The following is a 17,992-nucleotide window of genomic DNA, read 5'->3' on the forward strand; positions in this document are numbered from 1 at the left end:
GTGAATGATGGGTGGGGGTGGATGATGGATGCGTGAATGATGGGTGGGGGTGCATGATGGATGCGTGAATGATGGGTGGGGGTGGATGATGGATGCGTGAATGATGGGTGGGGGTGGATGATGGATGCGTGAATGATGGGTGGGGGTGGATGATGGATGATGGATGCGTGGATGATGGGTGGGGGTGGATGATGGGTGGGGATGGGTGATGGATGTGTGAAGGATGGGTGGGGATGGGTGATGGATGTGTGAAGGATGGGTGGGGATGGGTGAAGGATGGGTGATGGATGTGTGAATGATGGGTGGGGGTGGATGATGGGTGGATGATGGGTGGATGGGTGGATGTTGGATGGGGGTGGATGATGGGTGGATGTTGGATGATGGATGGGGATGGATGATGGGTGGATGTTGGATGGGGATGGATGATGGATGGGGATGGATGATGGGTGGATGGGGATGGATGGTGGATGGGGATGGATGATGGGTGGATGTTGGATGATGGATGGGGATGGATGATGGGTGGATGTTGGATGATGGATGGGTGGATTATAGATAACAGGTGGAGGGACAGTAACATCACAGCCGTTGAGACTCTTCCGGTTCACCAGGCCGATGCAGGTTTTAGTCTCCGTCTCTTTGGGTATGCAGGGCCTGATTTGTGGAGAGGGTGGCGTTTCAGTTCCTGGTCAGCGTTTTAACCCCTCAGTCTTCCTGTTGTCCTTCTCCAGTACAGTCCAACAGTGGAGGCTCCTAAATGCTTAAATCTGAAAACCTTCTGGTTGTTTCACGCTGACCTGCCTCCCCAAAGGACTGCTGTAAATCTGGGCTTCGTAAACAGGAAGTGTACCGGCTGTGACATCACTGTCTTGAAACTGATCCTCCGCTAACAACACTTTCTTTCTTCTCTTTCATCTTCCCGCCTTTCATTAACCCTTTACTCTGTCCGTCTCACTCCTTTGTCTTCTAACTTGTGCCTCTTGCCATGTCCATCCCACTCACTCAAACACTCAGGAGAACCTGTGTTCAGTGGGGGAGGTCCTGGAGGGGAACGGGGGCGGGGTTTATGGGACGGTGGGTGTGCTGCTCTCTATGGCCCCACCTCCGATCAGCCCTTCCCCCCGGGTCCAGCTGGCAGGCTTTGCCCTCTTCTACCTGTCCGTCATGTCGGCGTTGTGTGCCATCTACGTGCACCTGGCTCCACACGTCTGAACCCCACCTGAGCACTAAAGGCGGTCGCAGCCCGACAGTCGTCCGATGAGTTTGTTGCACTACGATCCTCCCAAACGTATCTCAGTAACTAAATAAGATTCACGGCACAAATTTAAAGTAATACTTTTGTGTAGTCCTGTTCAGCACAAACCTGGAGGCAGCTTGGCTCTGGGTGTCATCCATCATTTTCTGCCACTTACCTAGGTCTGGGTTGTGAAGTAAGATAGCCCAGGTGTCCTTCTCTGTAGCTACATCCGCCAGGAGTCCCCGGGCCAGATGGGCTACATTTAAGGGTGTGCTCGATCAGAACTAGTTCTGTCCTGCCACGTTGGAAATCAAATTCTTGTGGTTGTTCCCAACGGCTCAGAGGTGGACTAACAAGCCGGCCATCAGACAGGAAGGAGACGTTTAAATATGGAGAACAGCCTTCTCTCCTGGAAGACATTCAAGGGACTCTGCTGACCAATCACAGCGTTAGTGGGTGTGAATGTTTTGGAAAGTTACAGAAATGGTAAGACACAGTCCCCCCCAATAACAGGATCGCTACCATATCTGAAACCAATATCGAATCCACTTCTCAAGTCCCAGTCTTATCAGTGTTTTTCTTGAGTCTAACAGTGTTCTGCTTTCCATGTTTGTAATCGTTTTGTACTGATGATGGTGATCATGTACAGACCCAGTCACCTGAGCCTTTAAGGTCCCTGTTGTCTGAACTCCAGAGGTCTGGACTCAAATCACATGACTTATACTCGGGCCACGAGTCTGATGACATTAGACCTGACAATAGATTTGCGACTCTACCTTGACTTAAACAGCCATATGTTCAATCAATCCGATGGCAGCCAATCAGATTTAAGACCTGGAGGTAAAGGTGTATTTGTTAGTGAAGCAGCAGCCAGCAAATAAGTACTTGTTTTGGACTTGAAGTACATAGTGTAAGCACAAAGAACTGGATGGCCTTGACTGTGGACTTGATGGCCTTGACTTGGGGCTCGATGGTCTTGACTCAACTTCTTGGCCTGGACTCTGGACTTGTTGGCCCTGGGTCGGGACTCGATGGTCTTGACCCTTGACTCTTTGACCTTGGCACTGGGCTTGTTGGCCCTGGCTCGGGACTTGGTGGTCTTGACCTTTGACTTTTTGGCCTTGGCTCAGGGCTTGTTGGCCTAAATTCTGGCCTTGGTGGTCTTGACCCTAGACTTTTTGGCCTCGACTGTGGACTTGATGGCCTTGAACTGTGGACTTGATGGCCTTGAACTGTGGACTTGATGGCCTTGAACTGTGGACTTGATGGCCTTGAACTGTGGACTTGATGGCCTTGAACTGTGGACTTGATGGCCTTGGCTCTGGACTTGATGGACTTGACTCGACTTTTTAGCCTTGGCTCTGGACTTGATGGACTTGACTCGACTTTTTGGCCTTGGCTCTGGACTTGATGGACTTGATGGCCTTGAAGTCTGGACTTGATGGCCTTGAAGTCTGGACTCTTTGGCCTTGAAGTCTGGACTCTTTGGCCTTGAAGTCTGGACTCTTTGGCCTTGGCACTGGGCTTGTTGGCCTAAATTCTGGCCTTGGTGGTCTGGACCCTAGACTTGATGGCCTTGAAGTCTGGACTCGATGGCCTTGAAGTCTGGACTCGATGGCCTTGAAGTCTGGACTCGATGGCCTTGAAGTCTGGACTCGATGGCCTTGAAGTCTGGACTCGATGGCCTTGAAGTCTGGACTCCACGGACAAGAACGATCCAAAACAGTGACTCCGTCCCCCTCAGCTGAACCTGCCTGAAGCCTTTAAAGGATCACAGGTGAAGCTAAAACTTGACAATCCACCAAAGTAGGCGGTTCACCCTGAAGCTTGTTTCCTGTTGAAGCTCCACCCCCTGTGCCTTATGTTTGGCTGCCTGTCTGAGTGTGTGTTTTTTTACTGTTTTTACTGTTTGTAATGTGGTCCAAAGCCACCCTCCCAGCATAGCCTCTGGAGACCCTCCCCGGGTCAGAAACCTGCCATACTGTGTGAACATGTGCACCAAGAAACAGTGTTTTCATGGTCTCCCTCTCTGTGAAACAAACGGTGTTTGAGACACTCAGCATACATGTCAGAAATAAATATCTTCCAAACGGAGCATTTGTCTTTATTAGAGGAAGAACAGCTGAAGTCTCAGTGTAGGAACCAGGACTCCCATAGTCCTGCAGGAACATGTTTCCACCGTCTCTGGTTCTGCTTCTACTGTTCTCCGAGTTCCTGGAACTGAATGTGGGCCCTGCTCAGGAGGGATACTAAATCCCAGTGTGGGTACTTTGAGGGGTCGGTGGCAGTGCCGTCTACAACAACACAAGAACCGTAACCTTCGTTTTACTGCTGCGTCTGCCGGAGCAGGACCGCCTGTACTGGAGAGCAGGCTTTTCATTGACTATTAATCTGTCAATTATTTTCTCGGTTAATCGATTGGTTGTTTTATAAAGTGTTTGACATGGTTTCACCATTTTCTATCGGTGTTTCCCGAAGCCCAAGATGACCTAAAGAAATTCAGTCTGCTGACACACAGTAGGAGTAAAGAAACCAGAACTCATTCACGTTTAAGAAGCTGGAATCAGAGAAGTTTTTCTCTTAAATGACTCATGCCAGGTCACGGTTAGCTCAGTTGGTAGAGTGAGGGCCACATGTACAAAGGCTGAGTCCTTACTCCAGGGGCCCGGCTTCGAATCCAGCCTGTGGCCCTTTGACGCCCTCTTTCCCTTCACTATCCGCTGTCCTGTCGAAGACGGACAATAAATATGTTTAAAAAGAAAAGGCTCCTCATCGATTGATCAGCAAAATAGTTGGTGATTAATTTTATAGTTAACAACTAATTGATTAGTTGTCGATTAGCAACTCAGCAGAGGGTCAGCAGCCTCAGGTCATTTTGAACAGACTCAGAGCTACCGGAACCCGTTTGGGTCACAGAGCGTTGTTGTGTCCGTGTTTCCATCTGCTTCCTGTCTGAGAGCTGTTCTGAGGTTCTGGCTTAGTTTGGTGATGGCATGGCGGCGCACGGGTGAGGGTTCATGTTAAAGGCGCTACGTGCTGCTGATAGCGAGAAACTCATGAAATGCCACCTCGGGACGACTGCGTCGACGGAGATGAAATTAATTAAGATTTTCCGTTTGCCTTCAGATTTAGTTCCCTATCCTCTTTTAGTCATTCAGGCTGAGGTGTATAAGGGCAGCTGAGCAGCTGCATTGGTTATGATCACATTACCATGAAAAACTAGCAACACAAGACGCAGTAACATTACTGACTAGTCCAGCAGGAAGAAGGCCGGTGACGAGTTGTTTGGTTCATGTGTCATGATCAAAAGACAGATTAGTTAGTACTTTAACACAGCCTGAAGTTTGTGTCAAAGTTTTACAGTTTAGAAGCGAGTGAAGTTTAAACGTCCCGACACGAAGCCATTCTACCTTATTTAGATATTGCAGGGGGGGGGCAGGGTCCTCACAGCGGACCATGAACGCAGTCTGCAGATGTAGATAAAAAGGGCAGCAGAGATCGGATCCAAATCTGCATTAGCTGTTGGATATTCTAGTTAGCTAAGTTATATTAAAATTATTTTTTATTAAGAAAAAAGGACATAATGAGTTTGCTATTACGTATTAAGGAGGGCAGTGTCATGCTTTCTAAATAAAAACAAGAATAACAGAAACTACTTAAATGTAAATGGTTGTTTCTTCTGTCCCGCACAGTAGGGACGGATGAAAACAGTGCGCACCTTCACGTTCAAAGTGAAATTATACTGAAGTCGTTCCACATTTTAACAAGACAGCAGCTGGGATTGATAGAACACACACGAGTGGTTGACGACGACAAATGACTTCTGTCTGTAACGTTGTATTTTAAAATGAGTGTTTCCATCGTCCCGAAATATGTTTCACCGTGTCTTTTAAATGTCTTGTTGAGTCTCGGTACTCACAGATTTACCCACAACATCTAATCCAGTTGCTGCTGGTTAACCAGCCTCGAGGAATGCAGCAAGTAACCCTTTATTCTGTAACATCGTGACGCCCTTCAGATCTGCCAGACGGCACCTCGGCCCGAAGACAGAGGAGGACCGTTAGGACATGAGTAGGGCTGCAACTAACGACGATTTTGATAGTCGATTATTGACTATTCGGTTTATGAATCACAAAATTACACAGTGCGTCTAATTTAGCTGTCAGCTTTTAAATTAAACCTGAAGTTGTTTTAGGCATGTGCTAATCAGGACAATAAAATAAATACTGTTTTCAAAAATACATCTTTTAATGAACGTTTCTGCTGCAACAACAGAAAGTTCCACTGAAATCCTGATCTCAGCAGCTGATCTGCTGTTTAGTAACTGAGCAGTTTACACGGCGGTACTGCAACACGCCGGGACAAACTGACCCTGTAAACAAAGACGGGAACAACGTCATGGGTCATATTTGCCTAATTTACAAGAGGGGGTCAATAATAACAACTCTGTAGTAGACAGCGTTTCACAGCGTTCATTTTATTTCTTCTAACTCAAAAACTCACAAAACTCTGATATTTTAAGGGAGTTTGCCTCACGCACAGACAGGAGAACTGCTCTTTAGAAAGTATGAATCCTATGTATCCTGTGTTGTCTGATCTTGCGCACTCGGCAGCAACACGTTCTCCAGCAGAGAACGTCGCCATGAACGATGCATCGTTTGTCAATGTAAAGTCGGGGGAACATCTGGAAAGTGAACGCGGCCGTTGGGTTTCATAATTATGTGCTACTCTCAGCGCCATTATCAATCAATCAAACTGACCGAGGGGAACTTTGTAGAAAACGTTCCAGCTCATAAAGTGAAGTAACGCGCTTTAACGTGAAGCTAGCTCGCTGACTAGCTTACCGTTCCGCGCCTCCTCTCCAGACGCTCCGGTGTTTCCAGGAGAGGTCAGCTTTGCTGCAGTTGGTCCCCCTCAGGGATGGACCCTGGTTCTGGATGTGGAGGGGGAGGAGAAAAGGCTGATAAGTGGCCCCCCAGGTTATTTTGTCTTTCCCTCCGTTTCTTTTCTTTCTTCCATCAGTTCCTTTTCAGTTCTTCCTCCCTTGTGTTGCCATGGTTACTGTTGTTTTATCCGTTCTTTTAATTTGCCCTCGTTGTTTTTCTTTTGTCCCCCGTCGTGTCTTCCTCTGTGGTGTCTGTCTGTAGAGTCAGTTGTGTCTTCCTCTGCACATCCTGGAGGAGCGAGGGCTCCCCCAGGTGGCCGGGACCGTCGGCGCCCTGCTGGAGCTGGCCCCGCCCCGACACCCCGTCACCCCGACGACGCCGACCATCACCATGTAGACGACGCGCTCAGTCGGCGTCCTGTAACGCTGCTGTCAGTGTGTTTTTAAAGTGTTCAGGATCTGATGGAGAGACTCAGCGACAGGTTTAACTTTTAACGAGGTCACCAGGTGATCCCTCCTGATGAGTGGACAGGTAACGCCGCAGAGAAGCAGGATATCTACTGCAGGGGAGCAGCCATCCTGGATCTGCGTGCAGACAGAGGAAACATTCACGTTCCCTCCTGATTCGTCTCTTTGGCTAAATTTACGTTCACGCGTCTCTAAATCGAATCAGGGATCGCATCTTTAAAATCCGTGTCTGTAAAGGATCAGATCCTTCAGAGCCCTTCAGATCTCAGAGAATCATTCAGGCTTATTAGCATCATGGGTCGACGCAGTTTTGACATGAAGCTAACTTAGCAAAATGCTAACGTTAGCTTCTGGTGTCGTTGGATTGAAAATGAGCCTGTTATTATTTTCACCTTTTTGTTTTTCTACACTAGTGATGGTTCAGATCATCAGCTTATTGACCTTGGATTTATTTATGGATCTATTAAACATCCAGAGGAAAACGTGTCACAGCAACGACGACGTCCAAAGATATTTACAGGAAACTGATCGATAACGTCTGTAAAATCCTAATTATGTCAGGAAAACGCAGTGACATGTTTTATAACCTCTTGCTTTTAGTAACTGTTGGTTTGGAAATCAAGTTAACGTAGCTAAATGCTAATGTTACTTTAAACTGAAAGTTTTATACATTACGCTGCTAATTGCTAACAACAGCTAACGAAAATGTGCAGCAGATTTTTTTTAATGACACTCACGTAGCTCACAGCTACCATTAGCTAATATTCAACCATGTGGTTTTGGGGTTGAAGCTAATATAGGTCGATGCCAATGTTGGCTAACATCGATAAAGTCTATTTAACCCCAACAGTAAAAAAATTATCACTGATAATTGTAGCTAACATTATAAACTTAATTGGGTTTAAGTTGAGTTTACATCCCGCAGCTAATTAGCGAACAATCTAGCTGGATTGTTACATTAGCTAATATAAATTTACTCAGTTTAGCTAAGAAGCTGATGTAGCTTCATGCTAACATTAGTTTGATGTGGGCAGAGATTACATCAACGCTGAAACGTGCTAACAGGTGTTAGCATAAGTGCACTGTAGTTGGTCTGAAAATGCTAATTGTAGCATCGTCATTATGAACCCGGTAGGCTTGGATTTTAAGCTAACACCGCTAGCTGTAAAGCTAAACATGCTAGTTTTCGACTTGGCGCTGATGTAGCTCAGTGCTAACTTTAGCTAACGTCTCTCCATCAGATCCAAACAACTTAAATTATCCTCTGAGTTCTGGCTCGCCGTCATGTGATGCACACAAGTCTTTCAGCCCTGAACTCCGCCTCAGAGGCTCTTCACTGTCGCACAGCTGGCAGACAGACGCCACCACCTTTCTGTACACAGGAGCCGGCACACGGACACCGGTGGACGGACGCCATCTCCTCGCTGTATACAGGATTGTTTTTATTTTTCACAAAGTTTGTTGTTCTGATGTTTTTATTCTTGTTGTCCGTCACCGCCTGATCGATCCTCCACACCGGGCCTTCGTCGCGCTAACCTGCTGCACTCCTCACATTCACCATCTGGCCAAAAGTATGTGGAAACTTGCTGCTACAGCATTCAGCGATCTGAACCAGCAGCTCTCAACCTGGGGGTCGTGACCCCTCCACAAGGCGGTCCGAGAACTTATAGTTGGACTTTTCTAATAATAATAATAATAATCAGAATGATGATAAAACTTGATCAAACACAGCAGCTCTGTTACAGAGAACGAAGGCCCTCGTGTGATTGGAGGACGACGATCAGGTGGTGTTTCTGTTGCATTCTGGGACTTTTCTCTGGTGACGAGGTGAATCCTCCTGATCTGACACTAAACGCTGCGGCTCGTTCTGCAGTTTTATTAAATGTTTGTGTACAAATATATTCTGTAAATATATATAAATATATATATATATATGAGGCTGAAACCTGTGTGTTGTCATGACGACGCAGAGCATCATAGACGCTCGGACAGACGCGGCGCCTAATTAAAGGTCAAAGGACGAGATTTTTGTAAAGAATATGAAACAGAACACGTGGCGGGGGGGGCGGAGCTTCCCCCTGAATATACCTGTTGCCATAGCGTTAAAGAGATCAATCATGTTTATCTGAGGTTACCGCTGAGCTGCTGCTGACGGGACGGAGGGAGGCGTGTTCACTGTGGGCTCGTGTTGCATTCAGGTGACGTAGGACACTGAGTTTGACCTTCGGTTTGTTCCTGTTTCACCTGAACGCAGCGTCACCCCTTCAGTTTAAAACTAAAAACACTGGGCCCTGAGTTCACAAAGTTTGTGTGAGTCTCCACCAGTCAGACTCCCACAGGTGATCTCACCTGTGGGAGTCTCAAACCTGGTTCAGCTCTCTGGGGTTTGTTTGGTGCCTGTGAGGCCGAGCTCAGGGCCCAGTTGTTCACTTCAGCTACTGTGATTGACAGGTGGTCTGGACTGATGGACGATGTGGTTCATGTTTGTACAGAGGTGTTTCTTCTTGGTGTGTTCCTCCTGAGGCGGTGACGGGTCACATGACCGCGGGGTCACGTGGGTTTAAAGGACATTCCACTGTCCCGGAGGACAGATGGGCTGTCTCACGGTTTTTAAGTTTTACAATTTTTCACTTTGTTTTTGCTGAAACTGTATAAAGATGTGAACGCTGTAAGAAGTTAACTTTAAGTTCATTAAAAATATTTTAATTTGACTCGTCGCTGATGTCATCGCCGTGTCTGATCAGAGGGCGTTATTTAGACAGCTCCAGTTCAGCAGCAGGTCTGGACCCAACAGGTCCCACCGGGAGCAGCACTCAGGGACCCGGTCTGGTAGTGGACGCTCTGGGACCAGTGGGGGGGACAGACGCCTCCTCAGAGCCTCTCGGGGTTCACTGGCCCCTGAAGCCAAACATAAAGAGTTTCAGTGAAACTGAAAAAGAGACGGCTGTTTCTAATTAATAAATATCTAGAGATCATCAGCTGATTGGATAAAAACTTTCCTCCATCATGAAACAAAAATAATAATTATTAATGTCCAGTTTACAAATCATCCCAGAATATTTCAGACACAAGAACATCAGACTTGTTTCCATTTCTGTGTCAGGAAACACTCATTTATCAGAATCAATATTAAAACTTGGTGTAAATTAATAAACTTTCAGTCGTTAAAATGTGCTGCTTCGGCTTCAGGTGTGTTCCTGCAGGACTTCCTGTCAGTCAGAAGATCTTAATCGTGGTTATTACACTTCCTGTCTGGGTCACGCCTCTGGACGGCGAGCAGCTGCAGACGCTGTCTTGAGGAGATCAAAGGGCTGTTTCACAAAACCAAGATAGCGGATTAAGCCAGGATTTTCCAGATATCTTGGCTGAATTAAGCCCTGATTCGGTTTCACGAAAGCAGTAGCACATAAGTTACCATGGCGATTTATTCTGTGCAGTTAGCCTGCTCCAGACCAGGCTAACAGCCAGGCTTAGTTAATCCTGGTGCCTTATCTGTTCAGTCAGCGGTCACGCCGATCAGTTATTCCATGTTCTTATGTATGTGTTTTGCATATTTTTCCATCAGCCTGCATTGAAATAGCAGTTTGTGGTTATAAGGTTTGATAATTGGAGAAGACGTGTGCACCATAGTTTGTACACAACGAGCATCAGCGAGTAGGTTTACGTGGAATGAAAGCACATGTAATTATATATCTATCCATCTATATATATCCTCTTTCTCCTCCTTTGGCCAGTTTATTATTATAGAAGAAGTGGCTGGACTGAAGGACGGCACAGAAGCACTAATCATGGCGGCACAAGAACAGGCGCTCAGTACAAGATCAGTAGAGGCTGGGGTCTACCACACCAGGCAGGACCCCAGGTGCAGACTGTGCAAGGAGGCCCCTGAGACAGTCCAGCACATAACAGCAGGGTGTAAGATGCAGGCAGGAAGTGCGTACATGAAACGCCATAACCAGGTAGCTGTCATAGTGTACAGGAACATCTGCCATGAGTATGGGCTGGAAGGTCAAAATGGAAGACACCTCCTAAGGTAGTTGAGAATGACCGAGCTAAGATCCTGCGGGACTTCAAGATCCAGACTGACAAACCGGTGATGGCCGACCAACCAGACATCGTGTTAATCGACAAACTGCAGAAGAAGGCTGCGGTGATAGATGTGGCGATCCCAAGAGACGGCAACATCAAGAAGAAGGAACACGAGAAGCTTAAAGGGCTGAAAGAGGAGCTAGAAAAGATGTGGAGAGTAAGAGCAACAGTGGTGATCGGAGCACCGGGGGCCGTGACCCCCAAACTGGGAGAGTGGCTCCAGCAGATTCCAGGTAAAACATCAGAGGTCTCTGTCCAGAAGAGTGCAGTCCTAGTAACAACTAAGATACTGAGCAGAACCCTCAGACTCCCAGGCCTCTGGTAGAGGACCCGAGCTTGAGGATGACACATACCACCATACCATATATGCCTATATAGATATATTTCATAATTGTATAATACAATTATAGTCCCACTTCCACCTTTTTTTTACCTCTTCCTGGGATAACTTGTTTGCTGTGAGCTTGGGAGAGAAAACGATTGATACATTGGGTTACAGTCATGCTTACAGTGTGCTTTGCAATGATCACTTTGTTTTGCAGTTGCTGGATTTCCAGTTTCCTCAGTTGGCCTACCACTTTTTATCTCCAAATTTTGCTGCATTTTATTTGTATATTCTGAACGGCCTCCTGCCAACTGAAATTTGTGTTTCCTTTTTATATAAATAAAGACATTTACACCATAAATTGGTGCAGAATATTTCTCCAGAAGTCAGAAAATTAAGTGTTTAATGCTCAAAAATGTCTGGGGAAGGACCACCAGACTCCCCACTCATATCTCAGCATTGAATAATATTAAATAGGGTTAAATGATTAAAAGGCGTATCGTCACACCCCTAATCCGAGATACTTTTAGCTACTTGCTTATTAAGTCGGCCCTTTATTTTCTGACACGCTGGAGACAAATTCTGTCTAAATGAGGTGAAGGATGTTTAAAATCTTGCATCGAATATAAAAAAAAGTTAAAGAGGTTTGTTGATTTAGAATTAATGTCGAGTATTTTTGCACTTTCTGTGAACTACAAGAAGAAAAAGTCTCTGGGGTTTGTTTGGTTGGTTGGATGTTGAAAACTGGGCAAACAAACTTCAGGAAAAATACGTTCTCACATGTTTTGAAGGTTTATGAGAAGATTTTTGTGTTGAATCGAATCAAATCAGAGGAAATAATAAAGTGATAAAAGCAGTTTCTCCTCAGAACGATGATTCAGCAGCTTTCAGCCAAACAGAACAAGAAGTGTTTTCTCAACACGAAACTTTTCTGATGCGCTGCGAAAGAAATCTGTTTTTTCAGTGACGAAAAGGAAAGAAGAAGGAAGAAGAGATATTTATCCACCTCGCTTTGGTGCTTCATAATGTAAATATAAAAAGTAAAGAGTTCCTTAATGTATAAAAACTCTTGAGGATATTTAATAACAGATTAAACTGTGGATTCTGTGGAACATTAAGTCGATGAGGATTAATAATGTGATTATATTTATTCAGAGATGGAAATACTTCATATTAGCGGCTGTAACGTTAAAACATGTTTCTGATTACAGCAGGATGGACTTTTAGATCAGATTTTCATCCTGTTGCTGCTGTTTACGCAGAATGTTCTGGGTGGATTCGTGTATGTTTTATATTTTAATAAACATTTAATTATCTGTTCTGTGTGTGTGAAGGAACTGATAAACTGTCAGTATGTACAAACCTGAGGTACAAACAGAACTCTAATATTCAACCGAGCAACAAAACATTGATTAAGTGTTGATCTGCTTTTGTTAAATTGATTAGATTGGATATCTGGATGAATAATTATTACTTCATTACAGTAAATGTTTGGAAAAGAATAAAAAGCTAAAAAGAGATGTAATGTAAATAAGTTATTATCGCATCATAACTCAGCTGTGAGACCAGCTGCAGCTGACTGAATGAAAACCACTTGAACAGAAGCTTTTTGCAGAATCTCCGTAAAATATTTTATTTTTTAATGTTTCTTAAATCACATCCTCGCAGTTTACCTTTTTTTTGTAGATTTGCTGTGATCTAATATAATTTATACCATAAAGTGTTTTTATATGTATTTGAATTTTCTACATTTTAAAAATCCTCCAAAATAAAAATCGAGCCGCTGAAAAAAGAATATTAACAAAATAAAACGATGTGATTTTATAAAATGACATAAATGTGTCGATCGTTTAGCAAAATATCTCAATAAGATAAAAAACAAAGTTCAAAGTTAAAAAATAATAATAATTAAGGATAAATCTTACTTTATTATTACTGAAATCCGCCATTTTGATCAGGCGGGTCCGCGGCCACCTCTGTTTACAATAATTTCCCAGAATTCTTTGCTCACTTCCTTTTCCTCCATCTTTCTCCTCATAGTGACGGTAAGTTTCCAACATGTCCGACGAAATGTGCAAATATCGCCGTTAATCCGCCGTTTTTCTGGCCGATAGTCGCCGCCGGTTCACGGGCAGCTCGTCCTCCGGCGCTCGGCCCGGTGGTGTCGGTGTGGAGTCCGCGATGGCGGAGATTCAGTTAGGATGAACAGCGGAGGTCTGTCCGGAGAGGTGACCGGGCAGAGAGCGCTGAGGGCGGGGAACAACGGCCCGGTGTAGCGTCCCGGAGCGGCGGCAACGTGGCGGCGTTAAACCCGTCGCTGCCCGTCAGTTGTTACCGGGTCTCCGGTGAAAGAGTGCCCGGTAGAGCTAACGTTAGCATGTTAGCATCAGAGCGTCAGTCTCGTGCAGAACTCCGATGGCCAGTTTATTAGGTACAGCTGAAGCTCAGTACACAGTAGAGATATTGCAGTAACTGTACACGTGGGAAGTTTAGAGGTGAGAGAACTTAAGAGGAAGACTCATGTACACGCTGTGTGTACACTGTACACGCAGTACACACATGCAGTATACAGGCTGTACACGCTGTGTGTACACTGTACACGCAGTACACACATGCAGTATACAGGCTGTACGCGCTGTACGTACACTGTACACGCAGTACACACATGCAGTATACAGGCTGTACACGCTGTGTGTACACTGTACACGCAGTACACACATGCAGTATACAGGCTGTACACGCTGTGTGTACACTGTGTAAGCAGGTGGTTAACGTGATGTTCTGTGTGCAGGTGGACTCACCTGGAGAAGACTGAAGATGCCTGGAAGGTAAGCTCACCTGAGTCCAGCAGACTCCTCCTCCTCCTGCTGTCGCTCTGAGCTGCAGGAGGAGAATCTGCTTTATGATAAATCAGATGTTTGACTGAAAGAGGCGTTCGGTCTCAGTGCGCCTGTACGAGACGACCTGCCGACCGTGTGTTTACCTGCCGACCGTGTGTTTACCTGCAGACTGTGGAGTAAAGCCATCTTTACCGGCTACAAACGTGGTCTGAGGAACCAGCGAGAACACACGGCCCTGCTGAAGGTGGAGGGATGCTACACCAGAGACGAGGTCGACTTCTACCTGGGCAAACGCTGCGCCTACGTCTACAAGGCCAAGAAGTAAGGAGGGGGGGGGGGTCACATGACCGTTACACGTTACAAGTGGTGCTGTGGGCGTGTGTGTGACGCTTTCAGAGTAAAACGACCTCCTAAAGATCAGCTGCTTGTTGGGGTGGCAGTAGTAGCAGTTAGGCGGAGGCGGGCAGCCTCAGCTGAAGTTGCCGGACGTCAACGCGGCGGCGTGCTTCGCTTGTCCGGGAGCTGGAGACTGCAGCGGGGTTTTCCTTCGCCCCCTTCAAAGAAGTTTTCACGAGCGCCAAAGGAAAATCTCCAACGCCAGAAGGACAGAATCCAAAAACTTTCTTTCTAGATCCTCTGAATGTTTTTTGAGATAAATATCTGATGATCAGAACATCAACTTAAACACGACGTCTTTGACTTCAGCAGCTTCCTCCAAAAACCAGCTGCACCTGAACGCAACGCTACCAGACTTTTTACACAAAGTACTGAGTGAAGTTCTCTGCTGGTATCACCGTAACCCTCTGAGCTCTGCGGCGGGGGCGTGCTCGGCGTGTTTGTCACTTTGAATGCTTCGTGTCGGTAAAACGTTCTCAGCCTCAGCTGCTTTTATCATATTAACTGATAAAAGCTTTGAAATTGTGTGATTTTAAATTTAAAAAATCGTTTTCTCATAAAATTCTACAAAATAAACCCAGAAAACATTTTGATCCCGAATATTTCTAAATGTGGAAATGCGATCGACAAAGTTCTCAACACTCCACAAGTGACTGACCTCTGAACTCCGTTAGTGTTGAGCTGCAAACGCATTTAATTAGTGGAAGTGCTGAATGGTCACGTGACGTTGTCATCGTGGCAGCTATGCTAATATGCTAAGCTACCGAACCTTCGTGTTCCTGCTGTCACCTGCTCAGCTGCTGCTGTGGCGCCATCGTGCGCCGTCACCTGACTTTTCACCGCACGTGAAGTAATGACGTCACCGCAAGCGCCAGAAAGACCAAAGCCTGAGCAGAGTTTCCCACCATAGTTTTCAGTCACGTGACGTGCGCGGTGACCTGGAGGGCAAAGCAACAGAGCAACACGGCGCCGATCTTTCAACTTCAGAAAAAGAAAGATAAGAACAGTGTTGGCCGCTTCTGATCCGTCTAACGTTACAGCATCCGCTGCCGTTAAAGCGCCAGGTCCCTGCCGCCGCTCGACTGCCGTATGTTTAAAAAAACGGCCTGTCACTTCCTTCCTGGTCGGCTGCAGCGGAAAATGACGTCTTTTTTCCGTCTGAGGGAGCGTTGGCTTTGGAACGCGACGTCTCATGAAAACTATTATGTTCATTTGTTATGAAGCAGTAAATTAAGACGCGCGTTTGTTTCCACGCAGCCTCTTCCTGTTCAGTATTTTCTCTGAAGGGATTCAGCGTTTCCTGTTTTCATTCAGAACCTTCTTAAAAAGCTCCGACAGTCTTGGTTCGACTCGGAGACTCTGACAGCTCGGTAGTTTAAAAATGGCGGGTTGTCCCCTCAGGGGCCCGTTGGAGCCTCGAGCTGGTCCCGACGCAGGGACCAGGTGCGATCCACGAAGACGCCGACCTGTGTCGGAGGTGTTAGACCTGGAGGTGAAGCTTCCTGTTTGACTTCTGATCCGTGGGTTTGGTCACGTGTGTGTGTGTGTTCAGCGTGTGACCTCGTGTGCTTCCTGTCTGCAGGAACACGGTGACGCCCGGCGGTAAACCCAACAAGACCCGAGTGATCTGGGGGAAGGTGACCCGGGCGCACGGCAGCAGCGGGATGGTCCGGGCCAAGTTCAGCAGCAACCTGCCGGCCAAAGCCATCGGACACAGAGTCAGAGTGGTAAGTGAACGCACCTCAGGTCCCACAATGCAAAGCTAGAACACAGCCACAATGCCTTATGGGTAGTGTGACAGCTTCTGCTAGCCGTAGCGTGAGCTCGTTACAGATCAGCCTGGTTCTCCTGTCTCTGAACCAGAGGCCTGGTACTGCGGACTACTGTGAAACGCAGTACATAGTGTGTACTGCCTGTAGTATCAGGGTACCTGCAGGTTTTAAAAGTATTTAAAAGAACATTTTAAGGTGGTAATTTTCTTTCTTCTCTTGGATTAAATAAAAACTGTAACGTCATAAAAACTGACTTCCTGTGAAAAATGGAATATAATATAATTCTCTAACAAATGTTTCTCCAATAGTGAAGTTTGGTAATTTTAATATTAATGAAATTGTGACCATTTACCAAAAGCGAAGGGAGATCAGGTTTTCATAGTACTTTGAGATAAATTATATGCCGACACAATTACAGGTTGAGGAATTGCTTTGACAACATTTGCATATTGACATTTGTGGAAAAGGCTTAAATTTGGAGCCAAATGACTGTACAAGAAAATCCTGTGTTGTCCAGTAAGTCCGTCACAGACCAGATTCCTTTTTCTAGCCAGAGTGGGGGAAAATACGGATAGAAATTTCACTGGGAATATGAAACAAATTGTTTTTTCATGAATTAAAAATGACCTTCAGCAGTTTGTTTTAATAGTACAATTCAAGCACTCGATATCAATAGCCTGAAGTTCGCCTTCTTCATGTTCTTTAGTGCCTTTCTTAATAAAGTGAGTTTTCCTTTTCCAGATATATAATTGAAAATAGCTTTGATTATGGCTTTTATTGCATTTTTTGCAGATTCTGAGTGACCATGTGGTTTTATTGTGACGGTCTGACTTCCTGTGTTGCAGATGCTGTATCCCTCCCGGGTGTGAAGAAGAAGAAGCTGCAGCTCTTTGACGTTCTTGTTTGTACAGAAACAATAAAGTGATCAGGTCCAAACAGCTCGCTGTGTCTCTTCTTCCTGTGACATCATCATTACACATGAGTCATGTGACCTTTTTGTTAAGCAGAGTTTACTGACTTGTTTCTGTTATTTTGTCCACCCCCGGTCAAATAGAGGAGGGGTTAATGACGTAAGTGAAAAGGTGAACTGTCCCTTTAAATCCTGAGTCTTCTTCAGCTCGCAGCAAAGCATTCTGGGAGACGGAGTCCTCTGTACTGAACTGTGGGTCAGACAGGAAGTCACCTGGAGAACAAGCACCCACCGATCAGTACATCTGCTGTAGTAGTACTCTGATCCTGTAGTATTTAGATGTACCCTACTGTACACACTGCAGTATTTTAGTAGTACTGATCCTGTAGTATTTAGATGTACCCCACTGTACACACTGCAGTATTTTAGTAGTACTCTGATCCTGCAGTATTTTGATGTACTCCACTGTACACACTGCAGTATTTTAGTAGTACTCTGATCCTGTAGTATTTAGATGTACCCTACTGTACACACCGCAGTATTTCAGCAGTACTCTGATCCTGTAGTATTTAGATGTACCCTACTGTACACACTGCAGTATTTTAGTAGTACTCTGATCCTGTAGTATTTAGATGTACCCCACTGTACACACTGCAGTATTTTAGTAGTACTGATCCTGTAGTATTTAGATGTACCCCACTGTACACACTGCAGTATTTTAGTAGTACTCTGATCCTGTAGTATTTAGATGTACTCCACTGTACACACTGTAGTATTTTAGTAGTACTGATCCTGTAGTATTTAGATGTACCCTACTGTACACACTGCAGTATTTTAGTAGTACTCTGATCCTGTAGTATTTTGATGTACTCCACTGTACACACCGCAGTATTTTAGTAATACTGATCCTGTAGTATTTAGATGTACTCCACTGTACACACTGCAGTATTTTAGTAGTACTCTGATCCTGCAGTATTTTGATGTACTCCACTGTACACACCGCAGTATTTTAGTAGTACTGATCCTGCAGTATTTTGATGTACTCCACTGTACACACTGCAGTATTTTAGTAG

General features: G+C 45.5%; 2 protein-coding genes across 3 annotated transcripts in view; both read left to right on the forward strand.

The window, feature by feature from the left end:
* The window catches only part of lrch3 (leucine-rich repeats and calponin homology (CH) domain containing 3), a 22,112-nt gene extending 12,814 nt beyond the window's left edge, over positions 1-9,298 (forward strand). The window contains 1 exon segment of the mRNA XM_046075001.1: positions 6,382-9,298. Coding sequence (XP_045930957.1) covers positions 6,382-6,516 — 135 coding nt within the window. The 3' untranslated portion in view covers positions 6,517-9,298.
* Positions 9,299-12,954: 3,656 nt separating this feature from the next.
* Positions 12,955-16,948, forward strand: rpl35a (ribosomal protein L35a). Of its 2 annotated transcripts, none has more exons than XM_046075021.1 (5): positions 12,955-13,046; positions 13,793-13,829; positions 14,010-14,162; positions 15,820-15,964; positions 16,855-16,948. In XM_046075021.1, the coding sequence occupies exons 2-5, from the start codon at positions 13,819-13,821 to the stop codon at positions 16,876-16,878; spliced, it is 333 nt and encodes a 110-aa protein (XP_045930977.1). In that variant the 5' UTR covers positions 12,955-13,046; positions 13,793-13,818; the 3' UTR covers positions 16,879-16,948. The 2 variants fall into 2 exon arrangements, with proteins under 2 accessions (XP_045930977.1, XP_045930978.1); XM_046075022.1 differs by lacking the exon at positions 12,955-13,046 and adding an exon at positions 13,476-13,496.
* The last annotated feature ends 1,044 nt before the right edge of the window (positions 16,949-17,992 follow it).

The sequence above is a fragment of the Micropterus dolomieu genome, linkage group LG17 (genome assembly GCF_021292245.1).
Source record: "Micropterus dolomieu isolate WLL.071019.BEF.003 ecotype Adirondacks linkage group LG17, ASM2129224v1, whole genome shotgun sequence".
Taxonomy (NCBI): Eukaryota; Metazoa; Chordata; class Actinopteri; order Centrarchiformes; family Centrarchidae; genus Micropterus; species Micropterus dolomieu.